This window comes from Mustela nivalis (assembly GCF_964662115.1).
Source record: "Mustela nivalis genome assembly, chromosome: 17".
In the NCBI taxonomy this organism is placed as follows: Eukaryota; Metazoa; Chordata; class Mammalia; order Carnivora; family Mustelidae; genus Mustela; species Mustela nivalis.
This window is the reverse complement of record NC_139036.1, coordinates 50029321-50051529: the sequence shown is the minus strand read 5'-3', so window position 1 is coordinate 50051529 and position 22209 is coordinate 50029321. Positions and strand designations below refer to the sequence as shown.

The 22209-nt window shown below is 39.4% G+C and overlaps 1 protein-coding gene across 15 annotated transcripts in view; it reads right to left on the bottom strand.

The window, feature by feature from the left end:
* Positions 1-21547, bottom strand: part of CEP112 (centrosomal protein 112) — a 416468-nt gene extending 394921 nt beyond the window's left edge. For 3 of the 15 annotated variants that reach the window (XM_082706657.1, XM_082706645.1, XM_082706644.1), the window contains exons 1-4: positions 21419-21547; positions 15830-15943; positions 12357-12547; positions 7957-8129 (exon numbers count right to left, since the gene is read on the bottom strand). In XM_082706657.1, the coding sequence (XP_082562783.1) occupies positions 7957-8129; positions 12357-12547; positions 15830-15935 (470 nt within the window). In that variant the 5' untranslated portion in view covers positions 15936-15943; positions 21419-21547. Of the gene's footprint in view, positions 1-7956; positions 8130-12356; positions 12548-15829; positions 15944-21063; positions 21083-21230; positions 21250-21405 lie in introns of those variants that run through there. The other 12 variants (XM_082706642.1, XM_082706655.1, XM_082706654.1 and 9 more) reach the window with 10 other exon arrangements.
* Between the last annotated feature and the right edge of the window lie 662 nt (positions 21548-22209).

The window sequence follows — 22209 nt, the reverse complement described above, 5'->3', positions numbered from 1 at the left end:
TAAATATAATGAATGTACTTAGTGAACATTTAAGGATGTTTTACTACGTGTAATCCCAACCGTATTTATTTATGCCAGTGGATATAAAGCATCCCTAGGAAGGAAAGGTTTTGATCGGCTCCCCCATATATTCATCCAACGATCTAGGAATAGGGGCTATTTATAGTGTTAAGGTCGTTTACATATAAAAATAGAGCTTAACAAAGTAAAAATATTTTTTACAGTTTTTTAAGTATCCAGACTAAAAAATTACATCATTATTTTTTTAAGTGAAAAATGTTATTTTCACATAGATCAACATGCGCAATCACTACTACATTTTTGTTATACTTGATCGCCATCTTCTGGCCATGTTCGTAAACTACACAAGCAAATGAAATGGTTGCTCTGCTGGGAGACCTTTTTAAAGGACATACACAGTCCCAGCTTTTTCATGCAATGCATTCCTGGAAAACCACATCATAAAGAGGATCATTGTAAAGCAAATCATATTTTCCATAAAGGCAGGGCTATAATTAGATTCCTCACTCCAAACTAAAATCTGGCATCGAATAACCCATGGAAGGATCTCATTAAAGCTAGATGCAAAAAAATTATAGTCCTCTATAATCACTTAAAATAGGATAATTATTCTCCAAGTCCTTTCTATAGATACGAACAAATTTATAATTTAGAGGATACAACATAAATTAAGAGATAAAACTTTAATTCATATAAAGATAACCTAAACCTAATATGGTAAAAGTAATATACAATAAATAATAATTCTGTTTGCATATTCCTAGAATTTTTATATAATCTAGATGGTAGCTCTCGATAAGATGGCATCTAAAGAAATCTAAACCAATGCTTTCTTTTTCATGAACAAAGTCCTCTAAAATAAGCAGAATCCATGTTTTTCTTCCACGGGGAAGCAGGATGATTCTTCTTAACGCCCCCTTCACACATAACTTTGAAGCAAACTTTCAAGTAAAAATAATAAGTGGCATTAAAGCATTCTTTTTCATCTTTTCTATCCTAGACCCTAACTTCACTTCAGTGATAAGCTACCAAACCACATCATACTTCACTGAAAAGTCATAAAAATAATTACAAGCCATTAAAAAGAAGCTTCAAAACATTTTCCACAGAATCATAAGACAAGAATACAACCTATTATCTTTGTATTCTGTGTTTGGGATAATGCACAAAAAGAATATACAGAGACAACATGAACTTATGTCTAACTATTACTTAAGCAGCCTCTAATTTAGGGTATGGCCAAATGCAAAAAAAAAAAAAAAAAAGTAGGGCATGGGGCCAGAGACAGTGTATTTCTTCTGTCTGAAGGGGAAAGGGATTTGCTGACTTACCTAAATAAAGATTCCTTCGAAGCCTCTTTTCAACTACTCCTACCACTCCTTATTCTGAAAGTGTGCAGGTTCATATTTACAATGAGAAGCTTTCTGCATACCCATTAATTTATTTTTCTCAAGAACACAATGATTTTTTGTAACTCAAAATAACTGAACAATTGATTTTAAGATAATATCCTTTAAGAAGATTGGATAATTAGAGAAAGCAAAGAATGGTCAAATAAACTAAGAAGCAAGGCCCTGCAGGAACTATTAAAATAATAATCATCATGTCTGCAATGCTGGTGGCCAGAACAGCTAACACCTTCCCAGGTCTCATGTCAGAGGCTCTAGATCTCCATTTTACAAATGATGAAACCAGGGTTTAGGGAAATTAAGTAACTTGCCTGAGGACACATGGTTGCCAAGTGTCAGAAGTGAGATTTGAACAAAGGCAAACTGCCTCCTTTCAGCTCACCCTAGAAATGACCGAGAACAAAGGCACCATGGCCCAGGACTGCTGATGCAGCTGAAGTGGGGAAAAGACAGATGAAAGCGGAATTTCCTTATTTGCTGTGGAAAGTACGCGTGTCTACATGGTCGACTAGAAAGAACGTGAGGTCTGGAATCATCAAGACCTAGTCTCCGAAACTGGATCCGGGACTAGAAGTGTCACGACCTTACTGAAGCTGTTACCTCATCTATAAATACAAAGGGCCATCACAGCAACCTCAAAGAACTGGAGGAGGATGAAATCAGATAACTCATAAAAGATGTCTGGAATAGTATCAGCATGCAGTAGATGCTCCATAAATGGTACAACTTGTCCCACTTGATTTCTGTTTTCACAAATTAGAAATATAAGTGAAATCTACAAGTATTCATTTTAAGGGAAAATTTCATTCTGATGTTTAAACTTGTATATCTGTTTCTTATAGTTAAGTGTACATCGTTAATGTTAATGATGTCCATGCCTAAACATCTTAATAAGATGATATTCTGGAGGGCAACTAAACAGAATCTATCAAAAAAATAAGTGTGTAGACTATTAAAAATAACACAGACACATGTACAAAATAAAAGTTTTCAACTTCCACACCAGACTAGTCCCATACTCTAAAAGTAAAACTGTTTCAAACATGACACCCAGAAATATCCCTTACACGTGTGCACATATGTATCCACATATTCTCTTTAAAATACACACATACACACACACACACAAATGGAAGCTCGCTATACTTTCATATACTTCTTTTAAACTTTATATATCTTAGATATTTCCCCATACGAGCCCATACAGATTTTTGTTACCAACTCACAAAATGTTGCACCTGCTAATTATCCCACCAAGTTTATCCATTAAACTTGTTAATGCACCTAACTACTGAAACAGTGATTTCTTTTCTCGGCATCAGTAACAGTCCAAAATGCAGGCAGCTGCAGAGCCATATATGTACCAAAATGTTAACCAAAGCATTCTCTATAACAATGGAGATTTAAAAGCAACAGAGACAGGTTAAATTACAGTCTATCCACACTATGGATTATGATCTGCAATTAAAAAGGCACACGGACTACATGACAGAATCAGACAAGGGCAAGTGGCAAAAGAGCAAGTCTCAGAACAGTGCAGAAAGTGTACGCTAGCCCCTAACTTTGTAATTACCTCTGTGTGGCTATGTGTCTACCAGAGAATGATACACACCAAACTGCTGATGACTATTTCACCCCATGAGGCAAGTGGAATAGAAGGATCTGGAGAGTAGGGCTTTGACTTTTTACTCCACGTGTTTCTACACTGACGTTTTTACAAGAAGCAGGTATTGTAGACAGTTTGTATAACTTCCTAAAAGGAGGACAAAAACTGTATTAGGCATCTAGTGCTGCATAACAAAGTATCAGAAACTGAAGAGCTTTAAACAACACACATATGTTTTACATATGTTCTCATAGTTTCTGTGGGTCCAAAGTGTAGGTACAGCTGAGCAGGGTCCTCTGCTTAGGACCCTATGAGGCCGCCATCATGGTTTGCCCAGAGCTGGGTTCTCATCTGGAGGCTCTCCTGGGGAGGGATCCACTTTTCCCGCTCGTAGGGTTGCCAGCAGCATTCAGTGTCCAATAGCTAGAGAACTCACAGCAGCCTGCTTCTTCAAAGGCAGCAAGACTCCAGACCCAGTCTGCTGGCAGGACAGAGTCTTACATATCACAGCATAATCATGGAAGTGACATCCAACACCACTGCCATATTGTATTAGTTAGAAGCAAGTTGCAGGTCCTACCCATACCCAAGGAGTAGGGATTACACAAGACTGTGTAAACCCAGAGGAGGACCATGGAGCCACCTGAAAGTCTGTCTACCACAAAGATAATTAAGTCTTTACCAGATCACAGTGGTAAGTATCTGAAGGATGATCAGGAAACAATATATATGGATACAGCTCATGGTGGCAGAACTAAATGAAATCAGCCAGACTGTGCAGGGATGAGATCTAAGTCTATGGTCTTATCAGTAACATTTTGTAAAGTCACGCTCCAAACTCAACTGTAAGTAAAATATTTCATTGCCAAGAAAATAAGCAGATGTCTGCCATTTAAATGCAGCAATAGATCCTAATAAAATAGCAAAATGATGTGAAAAGTGGTTTTTGTAAAAGAAAACAGATAATAACCTAAGCCTAAACTAAGAATAATGAAAAAGGAAAGCAAAGAACAAAACCAGGATGGAACTAGCTACATGTCAAAGCTGTCTGATGTGAAATGCTAAGTTTACTCGTGGTATGATGTGTATTGGGGGGGGTGGAGGCATGAGAATAAGCATGGCAGAATATAACCTCCTACTACTTCTAACATGTTTAGAACGCAGCTACTGCCTACATCCTACAGGAAGAATAAAGGTAAAGGAAAGGTGTCACCTCCGCTGAATAGGGAGGCCTAACAAAGAGGCTTCAGAGGGGCTCTGCATCTTTAATAATATGAAAAGGCTAGGACACAAACAGCATAATCTAAAATGCCATTAGAAATACTTCACAGACAAAAAGGTCTAAGTAAAGCAGGATTTTATAAAGTGATCAAAAAAGAAACACTAAGGGGGAAAATCTTTTAAGATTAAAGAGGTTTTTCAAAGGACAAGTTGAAGTGGTTGTAAAATTTATGAGGCAGCATTAAACTTCAGTTCTAAGTAACAATAAATTATTCACTATAAAAACATACATGTGTCAAATATTATAAGCCTCTTAAACTTTTTAAAACAATTTCTTACAGAACTGATTAGCTGTATTAGGCCGATACTAGCAGATACTAACTTTTTCATTAGCACAGTATGACCACTTAGTAAAGGAGCAACTTTAGAAAAATGGAGACAGACCATCAGTAGACTCTTACCACCACTTCTGATCTCATCTGACACATTATGTATTTGGCTTTTAAATCAGTTTTATTGCCCTTAGCTAAAGTAAAAGTCAGTTTTATTTTTTAAATGCCTTCATGTATATAAAATTACAAATATCTGTTAATTCATGTACATGTGGATTAAAATTTTAAATCAAATTAAAATTTGAAAATAGATAAAATTAAGAGAAAAACATAAGAAAAGATATTCTGAGAAGTTTTCTTCTGTGGCACTCATTGGACTCCAGCCTTCGTGGTATTCTGATACTTGACCAGAAAGATATTTCAGTATCCTTTTCTGGCTCACTATCTTTATATTCCTCACCGTGTGTGAAGGGCATCTCTACAGCCTATACCGCTTCTCTTAACTTCTAAAATTTATCCTTTCCTCAACTTGTCCTGAAAGCTTTATTTTAATCCTCGTGGGCCATCCTCTCCGTCACAATCTACCCGTCTCAAAAGGTTTTTGCACAGATTAAGTATGTGGCGGTGCCCAGAACCATTCACTCACGCACGTAAGCACTCAACAAGCACAAATGCTTACAGAGTTCCTAAGAGGTTCCCGCCCAGCACTAGATGCTGGAAACACAGTGCAAATAGGAAAAGCACAGTCTCTGCCTCCTGACATTTACACTCTAGCACAGAGGACAGATATAGAACCCTTGAATGTCAAGAGCGCACCAGGGAAACAGAGTCCCTCAAACAGACCTGGGGTGTCAAATAAGACTTTTTAGAAATGTAAGGTCTGAAGGATTTAAGAGAACCAAATGACTGCCTGCTTTTCCCATCAATTATGTATTATTTGAATAACTTGCATTACATGCCATTTTATTACAGGTGAGCAACAAGGAAAAAGAAGTTATATGTTAAAATTGTGGAGGTTTTACTATGGTATCATTTTCCAGAAAAGTCACTGAATAATATTTGAAGAATATTCTCACTATATTTTCTTAAACTTTACCCTCTGTTTCAAGAAGAAAAGCCCATTCACCTAGACTCCTGATTTCTCAAATTTCCTACCCTCAGGGCACCTGGGTGGCTCAGTGGGTTAGGCCTCTGCCTTCAGCTTGGGTCATGATCTCAGGGTCCTGGGGTCGAGCCCCACATCGGGAATCTCTGCTCAGCAGGGAGCCTGCTTCCCCCTCCCTCTCTGCCTACTAGTGATGACTCTCTTTCTCTCTCATCAAATAAATAAATCTTTAAAAAAAAAAATTCCTACCCTCAACCTTACTTTTACACACACCTCAATCTTCGAAATTCTCCACGCACCTAACTCTCTTCCCTATTTATCTAAAAGTACCCTTAACAATCCAATGTCTGTAGGATCCAGGTAACGAATGAGTGATTACACTGCCAGATGTAGGAACAGTCTTCACTTCTACAAAGATGCAGTCTCTCTCCTATTTTTGAGTCATATGAGCCTTCTTCATTCACCTTTCTTCTTCCCACTTGCGACAGGATGTAAAAATGTGAAAAGAAGTACTTCTTTCACCTCTCAACCCTTCTTAAAAGGGAAAAAGAGCTCATAGTCAAACTCAGTGTCAGAAACAAGCAGCAAACAGTGAAGATGCATCAGGGGAATAACCAAGAATTACTTATCTCCAACCTATGGCTGTCTTCTCGAAAGACAGCTGGGTCTCCAGTTTTTATAATAGTCAAAAAGACTAGGTATTTATATGAAATTCCCCAATTATTAATTCTGAATGACTCATTCAAAAAATCTTTAAAGACACTCTCCAAGTCCAACAAAACAAATCTATCCACCCCACGATTCATTCCTCCAGGAAGATCATCAGTATCCAACCTCTGCTCAGCTCCAAGACATAGGAAACTATTTTAGTTCACCTTTATACCGTCATCTCCATACTTACTACTTAGAAAGGAATGTAGCTTTTAGTTGGACACTCAAGAAATGTTTTGGCAAACACCTAATGGATTTTGCAGCCAAACAAAGAATTGTTTTTCTTATCTTTTTATACCTCCATTTACCAACTACAAGGCTGACAAAAATGCCACAATAACCCCTCTTCTATTTTTAAATCTCCTGTGACTGCAAAAAATAAGTATCTAACACCACCTGTTATTAACTCATCTGTTTATTTCTCTTTAATCTTCTGAATGTCTCCTTATTGCCTCTCCATTTTTTTTCCCCTTTCTAATAAAAAAAAATTTCATGTAGACTGGATTTCTTGGATTGTGTTCATCTGTCTACTCTTTTTCATCATATTATGTGCGGTCTGAAAAGCCTGTAACTAGACTACATCAACCATGAAAACATTTCAAATTACTAATAACATTTCTCTATCTGATTAAGGAATAAACCAAAAAAAAAAAAATAATGACAGTAAAAAGAGAAAGATTATACTGTTAATCACATCAAGTTCTAGCAAGAGAAAGGTGAGGCGTAAAGCATCAAGTATGCTCCATGTCAATTTGCCACTGTCTAAAATTTTAACTTTTCAGAAAACAATGCCCAAGTTAAATTCAAAATTTGATAAAAGTCCAATGGAAATCTATCCCTCCTACAGGCCAAAAGTTATACTACAACAATAATAAACTTTTTGTGTATTTGAAAACCTTAGAAGTTTATTCTTATTTGCACTAAAAATCCTACTTAAGTTTCATGCTTTGGTGAGAAAACACAGTTGACTGGGGTTTACCTTCACATTCATTATTTTATTAAGTCAAAACAAATATGGTGCAATGAGGGGAAAAGAAGAGAAATTCAAGCATAAGTTTCAAGATGAATACGCAGGATGTTACATCTTGGCAAAGTCATTAACAATGTTCTTAATTCATGTTTGTCATAAAGGAAAACAAATAAGTTATTTAAAGGTTCTCAGGCACTAACTTCTGAGTATGGGATGGATATATACATATATATCCGTGAACATTAGGATATATATGTATATATCCATCCCATACTCAGAAGTTTTATATATATATATATATATATATATTTATTTATTTATTTATTTATTTATTTAACAAACACCCAAAAAGTGGCTAAAACTAGAACAGAATCTTGCATGTATCATAAGTGTTTAAGCAAAACTGTTATTTTTCCTACCTGACATCCCTTCACAGCCCTCGAATATAATGAAATTATAAACTAAGCCAACTACTTACCATTAAAAAAAAAAAAAAACCCGCAAGGAAAAGCAACATATGAACCAGATCTGAAGACAGTTTAAATAATGAATCATGTTTAAATCCCACTTTCATAGCATACCTGTGTACATCAGTTGGTGACTGCCCCAAAGAGTAATCTTCTCCAGAAGAAAGCTTCCACGATTCATTTGATTTGTGTTCACTGGTCCCCAGCTCACCCATTACCCAGTCTGGTAATCCTTCCGGGCTTGAACCTTTTGCTCGTGCTGAATTTGGTTCATCAAAATAGATGGACTGATGTTTAAAAATTAGAAAAATTATTCTTTCAAAATGTACTATAATGAAATACTTAAGATTTCCACCAAGTTTCAAGTCTGGTAAGAGCCTTTCAAATACTCAACTTAAATTCAATTACATCATAATGAATTATGAAATATTAAAAAACATAAAGTGGATACCATTTTACATTTTAGTTATGCTTTGCTGTATAAGAAATCTGATAAATGAAAAAAATTACATAACAGATAAATCTGATAATTATTTATATTATAAAAAATTACAGCTTTATAGAAAGATAAATGACCACATGATTTCACTCATATGTGGAATTTAAAAAACGAATGAACAACCAAAAAAAAGGAAACAAACAAACAAAAAAACCCACCAAGAGACACTTAATAGAGAACAAACTGGTGGTTATCAAAGGGGAGGTGGGTGAGGGGGAAGGGGGAAATAGGTGAAGGGAATTAAGAATACACTTATCACACCCCCAAACTACTAGAACACTTACAGCAACTCAGTAATGTGGAGGATACAAAATTGATGTACAGAAATCAGTTGCTTTCTTATACACTAACAATGAAAATACAGAAAGGGAAATTAGAGAATCAATTCCATTTACTATAGCACCAAGAACCATAAAATATCTTGGAATGAACCTAACCAAAGAGGTAAAGGATCTGTACTCAAGGAACTACAGAATACTCATGAAAGAAATTGAAGAAGACACAAAAAGATGGAAAAGCATACCATGCCCATGGATCAGAAGTATAAACATTGTTAAAATGTCTATACTTCCCAGAGCAATCTATACTTTCAATGCCATCCCGATCAAAATTCCTCCGTCACTTTTCAAAGTGCTGGAACAAACAATCCTAAAATTTGTACGGAACCGGAAAAGACCGGAACTGCTAAGAAAACATTGAAAAAGGAAAAACAAAACTGGAGGCATCATGTTGCCTGATTTCAAGCTTTATTACAAATCTGTGATCACCAAGACAGCATGGTACTAGCACAAAAACAGACACATAGACCAGTGGGACAGAGCAGAGAGTCCAGATATGGACCCACAACTCTATGGTCAAATAATCTTTGACAAAGCAGGAAAAAATATCCAGTGGAAAAAAGAAAGTCTCTTTAATAAATGGTGCTGGGAAAACCAGACAGCTATGTATAGAAGAATGAAACTCAACTATTCTCTTACCCCACACACAAAGATAAACTCAAAATGGAAAAAAGACCTCAACGTGAGGTAAAAATCTATCAAAATCCTACAGGAGGGGCGCCTGGGTGGCTCAGTGGTTGGGCCGCTGCCTTCGGCTTGGGTCATGATCCCAGGGTCCTGGGATCGAGCCCCGCATCGGGCTCTCTGCTCGGCGGGGAGCCTGCTTCCTCCTCTCTCTCTCTGCCTGCCTCTCTGCCTACTTGGGATCTCTGTCTGACAAATAAATAAATAAAATCTTTAAAAAAAAAAAATCCTACAGGAGAACATAGGCAGTAACCTCTTAGACATCGGCCACCACAACTTCTTTCAAGACATGTCTCCAAAGGAAAAGGAAACAAAAGCAAAAATGAACTTTTGGTACTTCATCAAGATAAAAAGCTTCTGCACAGCAAAGGAAACAGTCAACAAAACAAAGAGGCAACCCAGAGAATGGGAGAAGATACTCGCAAATGACACTACAGACAAAAGTCTGATATCCAAGATCTATAAAGAACTCCTCAAACTCAACACTCATAAAACAGATATTCACGTCAAAAAATGGGCAGAAGACATGAACAGGCACTTCTCCAAAGAAAACATACCTATGGCTAACAGACACAACAAAATGTTTGTCATTAGCCATCAGGGAGATTCAAATCAAACCACATTGAGATACCTTATACCAGTTAGAATGGCCAAAATTAACAGGACAGGAAACAACAAGTGTTGGAAAGGATTTGGAGAAAGGGGAACCCTTGTAGACTGTTGGTGGGAATGTAAGTTTGTGCAGCCACTTTGGAGAACAGTGTGGAGATTCCTTTAGAAATTAAAAATAGAGTTAGCCTATGACCCTGCAATTGCAGTACTGGGTATTTACCCCAAAGATACTGATGTAGTGAAAAGATGGGCCATCTGTACCCCAAAGTTCATAGCAGCAATGGCCACAGTCACCAAACTGTGAAAAGAGCCAAGATGTCCTTCAACGGACGAATGGATAAAGAAGATATGGTCCATATATACAATGGAATATTCCGCCTCCATCAGAAAGGATGAATACCCAACTTTTGTATCAACATGGACGGGACTGGAGGAGATTATGCTTAGTGAAATAAGTCAAGCAGAGTCAATTATCATATAGCTTCAGTTACTTGTGGAACATAAGGAACATGAAGGACATTAGGAGAAGGAAAGGAAAAGTGAATTGGGGGAAATCGGAGGGGGAGATGAAGCATAAGAGACTGTGGACTCTGAGAAACAAACTGAGGGTTTTGGAGTGGTGGGGAGGAATATGTGAACCTGGTGGCTGGTATTACGGAGGGCAAGTATTGCATGGAGCACTGGGTGTGGTGCAGAAACAATGAATCTTGGAACACTGAAAAAATAAAATTAAATTAAAAAAATAAAACTGGGAATAAGAAAACCTGAAAGAAAAAAAGAATACACTTATCACAATGAGCACTGAATGATGTACAGAATATTGAATCACTATATTATACATCAGAAACAAATATAATGCTATGTGTTAACTATACTGGAATTAAAATTAAAAATAAAATACATGGAGGAGTGAAATAGATGAAAACTTATAGCACAAAGAATGGGAGGAGGAAATCTTAGAAGCTTCTTCCATAATTCATAAATTGGTATAATATGTTTGAAGGTAAACTACCATAACTTAAAGATGCAATTTGTAAGCCCTATGGCAACTACTAAAAAGGAGAGATATGGCTTTAATAAACTGATAGTGAAAATGAAATGGAATACTAGAAATCCCAGTTTAAAAAAAAAAAGATAAATCGAAAATTCTTTTTAAATCATGTGCTCTAGTTCTTTCTGTGATCACCACTAATTACTCTGCACACACACAAAAAAATCAGCAGACAGAGAAACCACAATCCATAAAAATCAGAAACAGAAATTAAGAATCCCTCGATAAGGTAAAGGAGGAGCAATAGAGGTGAAGACCTGGAGTTTAGTTCTGGCCATAAACTAACTAGAAGATTCAAGATGGGTCCCTGGGCCTTCTCATTGTTACTATTTGTGAAATCAAACCTTCCAATGAGTCTGTGAAATGAGTATGAATGGCAAAACATGACGCAACATACCCATATCTCAACATCTGAAGGTGCTTCAGACAAGGTTCTACCTTCAGTCTTTAAGAAGAATGGCAGTGGCCCACTAATTGCTTTTTAAGTGAGCAGAGCTTCCTGACACACTTCTGAAGGAAACTCTGCATTAACCAGAAACTTTACTACTACCCCCAAGCCCACTGATGAAGGAAAATACGCGGCTCTACTTGACCATACAGTTGGAACCAGCATTACAACTTTTGGCATCTCTCCTTAATCAACAAAATTACCATCTAGTGCACAGTAGGCCTCTTCACTGCATTTTGGTTTAAGTTAACCAAAGTCATTTTTTTAATATAGATAAATATCCTAATAACAGCTATCAATACCAAGTACTCAAGTCAGGTTTCTCAAGTATTCAAACACCACACAAACCAAGGCATATTTCATGGTTACAAAGATCAAGACAGTGGCAACTCACCAATCAAACATAATTATAACTATTTCTGTAACAGCTGATTTTGATAGTGAAATTAAATGAAGTATAAACTCCAACTTACTATCGTCATTTTATTGGAGTAGAAAGCCACTCAATCCAACCTCTCATGATTTTTAAATGATGTATGTGAGCTTAATAAACTAAAATTCACTGATATACATAAATAATGGTTAATGTTGTCCAGTGAAAACTAGTGGGGAAACGAAGGCTCAATATTAAGTTTACTTTCTGTTTTTCAGAAATTCGGGAGAATATTGTGGGATGGCTAGATCAATATGCATAATCCCCATAAGGCCAATATCTGGTTTCTCTTCAAAGGGGGAAAAAGTGAATCAGGAAGGAAAAAAAAGTTTTAACTCATATATTATCCAGGACTTGTAACGTAATAATATAACCATTCCCAACTGGGATGATGAGTTGACATTTTTAAAGAAATGAAGCTGAGACACCTCTTGGTAAATGACACCTACCATGTACGAAGGTAAGGTTTTCAGTGTCCCCGGTTCAGGTCGGTGTGTAAAGGGGCCTTCGAGCACTCCTCGCTTCAGCATGTGCAGTAGCAGTTTGGCATACAGGTTCCGATTCTTCCTGCCCATTATTCCTGCACCTGTTCCTGAAGGCTCACACAGTTTTTTGATCCAGAGTGCACACCTCTGCCGTTCTAGAAATACATAAGAACCATTAGAAACTTGATTTTTCAGAAAATAAAACAGTAAAGGCCTATGAAACATCTTTTTTGGTCTAGACCAGGGGCGGCAAACGTTATCTGTAAAATGCCAGGCCGTCATTTTCGGCTGTGCTGGCCAGCCGGTCTCTGACATGACTACTTGACTCTGCCACCATAACATGAAAGCAGCCCCAGGCTACATGTGATCAAATGGGCAGCAGTATTTTCTAATAAAACTTTAGAGAAAAGACAGCAAGCTGGTTTTGGCCCTGGGAGGCTATGGTTTGCCAACCCGTGAAAAGGTTAACTTTTTTAGTTAAATAGTGATCAGGCAAGACAAATGCAAAGAAATATGTTCTCAAAAATAAAATCTCTGATCGCTATTGAATAATTTCTGAGAAAAATTATGCTATAAATACATCTCTAAGATAATTTTAGATGGGCTGAAAAATCTTTCTGTAATTCTAATTATACAAACCAAAGGAGAGCTGAAATGCAATCTTACTTAAGCATTTTAAACTTACCCTAAAATTCAATCTCAAATGTTTTATTTACTAAGCTGATAAATTTCAGATTTGTAATTGATTAATTCATGGTTTTCTTTTAACCTCTCTAAAAATAATTGAGGGCTATCAACATGTAAGTTAGCAAAATAATTATCCCTTTAAAAACTACTTTAAAAATATACATATAATCCACATAAAATGACCCATTGACTACCTTATCTGACCACTACACAGAATTATTTTCCTGTCTCATGAAAACTATTTTGAGATTAATCTTTTATCAGTTTAACTCAATTTAAGGATTATATATCTAACATAAATCATAACTCTGCTTTAATCTCTTATTTCTAAAGGTCATATTCATTTACTGTTTTACCTACAAAAATCACTCAGGCCGGATTTACCACTTTGCTTATACCAGATTTATCACTTACAGGTATGAGGGCTAACCTTTAAAGAACTTTTGTATTTTTAGCTTTGAAAATTATATAATCACAAAGCAAACTTCATGAAATACTTGGTGTATTTTGGGGGGGGGGGGTGAAACTGATAAACTTAAGAAAACACTTCTTTCAAATTATGTACTTTCTATATACCTTGTTGCAAACTGAAATCTAAATAATAACCTAATGGCCAAAATTTAGTACAATTTAGTCCATGAAAAGAATTCTTTACTCTACTTAAAGTACTGGGGAAAGCCATTATTGTTAAGTAGCATTTAGCTATAAGAAGATATATGTTTTCATCATTATTCCAGCTCTTGATTGGAATGTGAGTTCTAGAACATTCATTATGAATTAATTAATTAAAGGGCAGGATATACCAATACTGACAATGAGTCATGAACCAAAGATTACAATTAATCCAACCATACGACCTAACAGCCTTTTTTTTTTTTAAAGATTTTACTTATTTATTTGACAGACACATCACAAGTAGGCAGAGAGGCAGGCAGAGAGAGAGAGAGGAGGAAGCAGGCTCCCGCTCAGCAGAGAGCCCGATGAGGGGCTCAATCCCAGGACCCTGGGATCATGACCTGAGCCGAAGGCAGAGGCTTAACCCACTGAGCCACCCAGGCGCCCCTTCATTTTCTTTAAAAATGGATGTTAGGTTCGGGCACCTGGGTGACTCAGTGGGTTAAAGCCTCTGCCTTCGGCTCAGGTCATGATCCCAGGGTCCTGGGATTGAGCCCCTCATCGGGCTCTCTGCTGAGCGGGAGCCTGCTTCCTCCTCTCTCTCTCTCTGCCTGCCTCTCTGCCTACTTGTGATGTGTCTGTCAAATAAATAAGTAAAATCTTTAAAAAAAAATTTTTTTAAATGAAATATGAGAGACTTAATACAAATTTGTCCAAATCAGCAGATCTAAGACAAAAAAAAGGTAGTAAATATCAGAAAAGAACATAGTACACAGTATAGATATCATGAAATAGAAAAGAATAGAAATAGAAATACAAAAGAATAGAATAAAAAAGACCCAAAAAAAGGTAGGAAATATCAGAAAAGAACACAGTATAGATATCATGAAATAGAAATACAATTAATCAAATAATATACAAACAATACAAATGATCATGACTGAGCCACAGGACATGAAATATGTATCTTAAAGACTAGCAGAGGGAGAAAGAAGAGGTTACAGTCTGATGAGGCAAAAGAAGAGAGTAGAGAAAGAAGCTTAGAAGGAAGACCATGCCAAGCTATCCTAAGTAAGGCCATAGCCCCAGAATAGAAGGTGACCACAGAATGTATAACTCATACACTACATTCCCTTCTCCCAGTGCAGACCCCTGGAACAAATATCTAATATGAAGTTGCTTCCTCATTTTGAACATGGACTTGACTTATACACCTCAGGGAAACAGGGAACTTGAACAAAACATGGGTAGAAGCCAGAGTATCTTGGCGCTATTCCCCACTAACAAATGCCATTAACCTTTACAGCCTACAATGGCTTCAAGAATCATCCTGGCTCCCCAAACTCTCTCCAATTGTTCTCTGATGCCTAAGTCATCTGAAAGTCTTTGACTTGATACAAAGACTCTCATCCCATTATTAAACAGGCCAGGAAGCACAGACAAGATAGTAACAAAAACTCATTCACAATTGATTTCATTCAGTCAACCAATAAGCATACAAGATCAATAGACTCTTTTTTCTGCTTTGATAAATAAAACTGTCGGAGAACAGATGGATAGTAGTAGGCTCCTGAAAGAGGAAGCACTTCAGGGAGGAAAAAGATGCAGGAAGAAACAGCTGTAGCTAACGTTAGAGATCCACGGGCTTTAAACTCATGATGTCTGAGAGTGATATCACACTCTTTCCACAGTTTACAGATCTAGCTTACTAGATCTTCCCACAGTTTACTAGGATATTATCACTAAATTTCTATATACCCTTGAATAGCTCAAAGCACACAATTCTACATCAGCTTAACATGAAACTGTGATTAAAGAAATTTAGCTTTTGGGGGCGCCTAGGTGGCTCAGTCAGTTGAACATCCAGCTCTTGGTTTCAACTCAGATCGTGATCTCAGGATAGTGAGATCGAGCTCCAGATCGGGCTCTGCGCTCAGCAAGGAGTCTGCTTTAGATTCTCTCTCTCCCTCTCCCCTTCCCCTTGCTCACATGCACACACTCACTCTCTAATAAATAAATCTTTCACCAAAAAAAAAAGAAATTAAGCGTTCTCTTCATTGTGATAATTCACTGGTTTGAAAAGATAATATAAAGAAAAATTAATCTTAAAATCTGGTTTGCAATCATAATCTTACCTGACCTATGGGGTAATTTTAGAACAAAGGGCTTCATATCTACCACAAAGTGATCAAATTCTGCATCCAGCTTCTCCCATTTTTCTTCTTCACTTCCAATTTCCATAATTCAGTCTATAAAAGATTTAAAATTAAAATATTAAGATCTGTCTGCTGAGAACTACACAACTCTAATGAAAGAGATCAAGAAAAACTCATTAGTGTTAAATAGTGTTAAATATCCCCAAATTGACCTATAGATATGTTGCAGTCCTAATCAAAATTCCAGCAGTATTCTTTGTAAATGTGCACAAGCTGGTTCTAAAATTTATGTAAAAATGTAAAAGAGCTAGAATATCAAAAACAATTCTGGGGGGAAAAAAAACTCACAGTTGGAGAACTCAATTATCTGATCTTAAGATGTGCTATCAAGCTAAGGAATCAAGACCATGTAGTACTGGTGAGAGCATAAGACACACAGGCTCACAGGGCCGACTAAGATTTCAAAAATTGACCAATGCAGGTATGGACAGCTAGTATTTGACAAAAGTGCAACTTTTGGAGAAATAACAGGTTTTATAACAGAGGTTTTAAACGCCTTAACAATTGGACATCCATATACAAAGTGAATAATTAAATCTTGGCCTAGACCTTACACTGCATACAAAAATTAAAAGAAATTAAAGCCCTAAAGTGTAAAATGTAAAACTATAATACTCTTAGAAGAAAACATAGGAGAAAATCTTCATGACCTTGGATTAGACAAAATATCTAAGATATGATGACCAAAAGCACTCCCTATAAAGAAAAATTATCATACTGACCTTTACCAAAATAAAAAACTGCTCTGCAAAGTACTCCATTAAGGGATTGAAAAGGTAAGCCACAGACTGGGAAAAAATATTTGTAAATCATATATCTCATAAGGGATTTATATGAAAAACATACAAAGAACTCTCAAAACTCAATCATAAGGGGAAGAAAACAACAAAAATAAGTAGGAAAAAAAAAAGAGTCTCTTTGCCAAAGAAAATGTGTAAATGACAACTAAACACATGAAAAGACGCTCTGTGTCATTAACCATTAGGGAAATGCAAATTAAAATCACAATGAGATCTCACTCTACCTATTAGGACAGCTAAAATAAAAAATACCAAACAAACGATACCAAATGCTGGTGAGAACATGGAACAAGAACTCTCACGAATTTCTGGGAGGAATGCAAAATGGCACAGCCACACTGGAAAACAATTTAGCAGTTTCTTACACAGTCCAACACACCCTTATGATATATGACCCAGAAATCCCACTCTTGGGTATTTACTCAAGTGAAACAACGTCTATAATCACACAAAAACCTGAATATAAGGCTTGTAGCAGCTTTGCTTTGGATCATCACCAAACACAGGAAATAATGCAAATGTCCCTCAGTGGGGAAACAAACAAACTGCGGTGTATCCGCCCAACGGAGGGAGGGCCCAGCAGCAGAAAGCTACCAACTACTAACATACAGGGCATGGATAACCCCCAAATGTATTGCGCTGAGTGAAAGAAACCATCCTCAAAGGGCTATCTACTCAAGCTATCCATTTGTATGACATTCTAGAAAAGGCGAACAGTAGGAGTATAGAGAACAGATCAGCGGTTCACAGGGGTTAGCAGTTGGGGGACAGGCTGAATACAAAGAAGTGGCACAAGGGAAGGAGCTGGGGTGTTGGAAATTGTTCTGTTTACAATTGTTCTGGAGGTTATAAGACCCTATTCTATGCATGTGTAGTAGTTCAGTGAACTGTATACCAAAAAAGTGATTTTTAACTGTACATTCAAAATTTTTAATTCCCCTCAAAAAAACCTTAACATTAGTCCTCGCATTTCTTCCAAATTGGCAAGAAAAACACTACCTATAAGAAGGTGAATCCCAAAAGTCAATAGGTTTTGAAGAAATTCCTTAAGTTAGAAATCCGCACACTTTCCTCAGCAAGACCGCGCTCCCGCGACGCCCGCCTTCATTCCCTCAGGAAGGGGCTGGGGAGAAAGATGGCGCTGCCTGCAGTCAGACAGCTTCCCACCTTACCGAGCCCTCCACGTGTCTTTCCCTATTTCCTCCTCCACAAAGCAGCTTAAAAGCTGCTCAAAGCCCCTCAAACTGCTCTTGTCTCCCCTCACTCTCAATTTTAAAAAAATCTTACCTCCTCTTTCATGGGAAAAATAATCCAGTGGTGACACCCCAAATCCTCTTCCCTCCACCTCTCGGCTTACCTCTAAGAGAACAGAATACCTCCTTCCCTCCTTTGCTTCTGTGTCTGAAGCATTAACTGTCGTCTCTAATGCCAGGATTTCCATCACCTCTCAGTTACCTCCTCGTGGGTTCAAACTTTCCATCCCCATGGCCCCCGTCCCCTCCACTGTTCCCATTCTCTAAACCCCCCTCAAGCCAATATAGCAACAAATACTCAGAAATGTCTCCAGACCTGCTGGTGTCTCGCTTCTCACTGTCACCATCTCCGAGAAAGCCCTTCCCACCACTCCCTTGCCCTCCTCCAGCCGACCTCCCTACTGTCTGGTTTCCCTACTTCAGTCACTGGTACCAGAGTAAGTTCCCTAAGTGCAAAGCTAAGCATATCACTCTCTATTTAAGAATCTCTCTTGACCTACTGCATCAACATATACCCAAACCCAAAGTTGGGCCTACGAGTGCCTTTGCATTTGAGCCCACCTCTCACCTCTCTGCCTAATTCTTCTACCCACCAAGGGCCACATCCCTGCCAGTGACCTCTGCGCCATTCTTGCAACACTCCAAGCCCTGACATGATTCCACATCCTCTTCACAGGGGGTTCCCTCTGCCCGCAGTCAGGGAAATGCAGCCCAAATGGCGCTTCAGAGAAAATCCTGCCCCACTCGGCCCAGACTCCTGTGTTCCCTTCTCCGTGTGCACTGATCACATGTGTGGCGCGGCACTCACTGTGCCATTATTTTTCGTACACCTCTGTGCATTATTTACATGTCTTCCACCATCTGTGAGATGCTCCTGGAAGGCAGGGCCCATGACGTACACGTCTTGGTAGGTACCTGGCACATTATGTGGTACCTTATTAGAAGCTCAAGAACTGACTGGTACATAAATACTAACAAAACAGAATAATGTCCCACTTTAAAGTGAGACTAATAATTCTTTTAGAATATTCTGTTCCAAGTACCAAATAGATCTTCTAGAATAGAAATAGTACATGGCCTTAATTCTTATTTACCATAACTGGTCATCCTACCTGGTGCATCACAGTAGAAGAAACATATTTTCAAATGTAAGACATGGTTAAGTCAAATTTTATTTAAATGCATGTTCTGAGTGGTTAGTTGGCTTGGGGGTGTTTGGTTGGTCATCTGGCATTCCTACACTAACTAATGGCATTCCTGTATAATTACACCTGTTAAGGTACTTAGTAGCAGAGGGCTATGTTACTACTGCAGGATATTAGATCATAAAGCTAAAAAGTAACTATTAAAATGGATGAAAACACAAATAGAACCTCCCAATCTCACAATTTTAAGCACCACTCTAGCCTAGGAGTACTCCCAGACTGAAACAGTGCAACCTGCACAGGTGCTCAAACATTTGCCTGAGAACACCCATAGATAAAGCTAAAACAAAAAGATTTCTAATAATCACTAACTCACAATAAATCCTTTGACACACACAGGAGATGTTAGTGTTTAATATTAGGGAAAACTAAAACTCAACAGCTGAAATACTGCCTCAAAGTCATGAAATTAAGCACAAAGCTCAGATTAAAATTCTGAAATCCCTAGCTCTCAGATCCATTATATCTGACCTCTTGGGCATTTACATAAACATCAGAGACATCTCCAACTAATAAAGACATATTTTGAAAAGCAGAAAGACAATCACTATAATGACACAATAGTGGAGTACACTTTTTTTAAAAAACTCAATCAAGGGTCAATGTGATATTGGGAAAAAGCTAAAAATCTACATCTCCTTATCCTTTACTTATTTGCCAACAAAATTAAGAAATGCAAAAAGGAAAAAATTAAGTTATCATTTCAAACCTTCAAGGAATTCTTGCTACCCAAATTACATCTTGTAAACAAACTATTATCTACTTAGTTCCAGCTAGGCAAAAAGGTTGATCACTACTTAAAACTGTATTTCAGTATGTCTCATGTGCCTACCAATCACATAAATTACTTTAAAAGCAAAAAAAAAAGAACTCAGTTGGGTCACTCTTGCTTATGGTAATAATCTATATTTGACCACGTCTTTTATTTAACTCACTGGCATTGACTTTTTTTAAACCCATTTACATGTGGACACCTATTAAATGGGCTAAGACCTTCTCAAGGTGCTTAGCCTCCACAGGCATCAGCAAAGCAGATGCAAGCCACCAATATTAAAAGGCCTTGGGAGAAAAGAAGCCACGCTGCCAAAGACTACACCTCGGCCAAACACAATAAACAAAGTCCTGGAAGTTGCAAAAATCAGTTTTCCTCAAACCATTATTTTAAATGCATGGTGAGTCATTCCAGAAAACTTGACCTGCGTCCCTCGGTAAATCAGAAGTTTTACAGGTGCACGTGATGCTTGGACAGTTACCAGAGCACGGACTAGGACTTCCCTGACGGTGCCAGCAGCATGCTGTGCGCTTTACAAACGGTTCCCAGTCATCGCCCTGGGAGACCGGCCCTCTTTCATGGCCATTTCCCAAGGGAGGAAGTCGAGGCTCAGCGGCGTGGAGTAACTGCCCTAGAGTCAGTCTCCCGGAAAGTGGCAGCTGGGCCTGGACACTGTGTGCCCGCCGTCGTGCGCGCCAGACTGCAGCCTGGCCACCACGCAGAGGCCCCTGTCATTCCGTTTGCCTTCTGTACCTTACTTTTACTCATCTCTGAATATAATGGACAAATGCTAAAACAGCCACACAAGGATCAGAACAAAAGCTGTTCGTCTGCACCGGTGCTGTTCTCCTGAACCCCGGACCTCGGGGACACTCGGTGTCCCCCGCACGCACGCCGTGGCGCCGGGCCAGGCCATTCCGAGGACTCGGGCGTCGGGACTGTCGCCCACACGGGAGCCAGCACACCCGTCCGGCCCTAACTCCGGGGTCGCCCATCCTGTCCTCGGAGGAACTTCCCGTGTCTCAGCGGCCAGCGGGCGCGGGGCGGGGGGCTGCGAGCCCGCGAGGCCGCGGCCGCTCCCCTGCCCTGTGCAGGACACAGATTTCTCCTCCCCAGCACCAACCTTGCGGTCCGACCTCGGGACCGCGTCCTGCGGACCAGCTCCATCCATCTAGCAAACTTTACCCAGAACTTTCCGGGAATGGGTTTCACCCCCAAGTGGAATCGCAGCGGTCCGCGCCCCGACGCCCCAGCCCCACCCCCACTCTCAATACCCCCCCTCACCCTCACCCTCACCCCCCAGCCGGGCGCGCGCCCCACAGGCCTTGCGAACGGGCCCGGGGCCTGCGGGGAGACGCCCCTCCCCGAACGGGCCCGCACGGAGGGGCGGCCGCCCTCCCGCGCAAAATTCCACTCGAGAACCCGGGTGTAGGGTCGGGGCGGGGAAATTCGGGAAGTCGAGAACCTGGCGCCCCTACATGCAAGCTTTCCGGTCGGCCGCGTCGCCGCCGCCACCTCCGCCACAGAAAAAACGGTTTCAAATCCTTGCGGGCCGCGGCAGTCGCCGCCGCCCTAGCGGCCCAGGGGCGGGGACTTCCGCGCCCTCATTCCCCGCCCCCTTCCCACCCAGCCGCTCGCGACCTGCGCGCGGCGCCGTTGCCATGGCGACGCTCCCGGCAATTCGGAGGCGGGACTTCCGTACTCGTTCCCTCCAGATCCCGGTGAGCGCGCCGCGCTGTTGCCATGGCGACGTTCCCGGGTGTCGCGCAGCCTCCAAGCTGGCTGAGCAGCCTGATGGTACGTAGGCAGAGGTTCCCAAGGTAACACGATCGCTGTCGGCACACTGCTCCCCTGGGTCATCCAGCGAGGAGAGTCTCTTGTGAACATTTTAGGTGTTGTAGAGAAGAAACAGGTAAAGGGTAAAAAGAAATAGAATAGCTGGAGGGGTGTTCACAGAAGGGTGTGCCCATGTAGACGGACGTCATTGAGTCTACAGAAGTGAGAATGTACTGCCTGGTATCTCAGAAGTGGGAACCAGAGGTGAATGAGGTCGGATTAAAGGGGGAAAGTGAGCATTAGCTTGTTTTTTTGTTTTGTTTTGTTTTGTTTTTTGGTTTTTGGTTTTTAGTTTTTTGCATTCAGAACTCTCCGAGGTCTAAAGAAACTGGGCCCCAAATTCTGAGGATGCTGAAATAAAATAAAGGGTTTTGTGTTTACCAGTCCTGTGTAGAATAGCAAGATCCAGTGGGAAAATGTAATTTGTTTTACT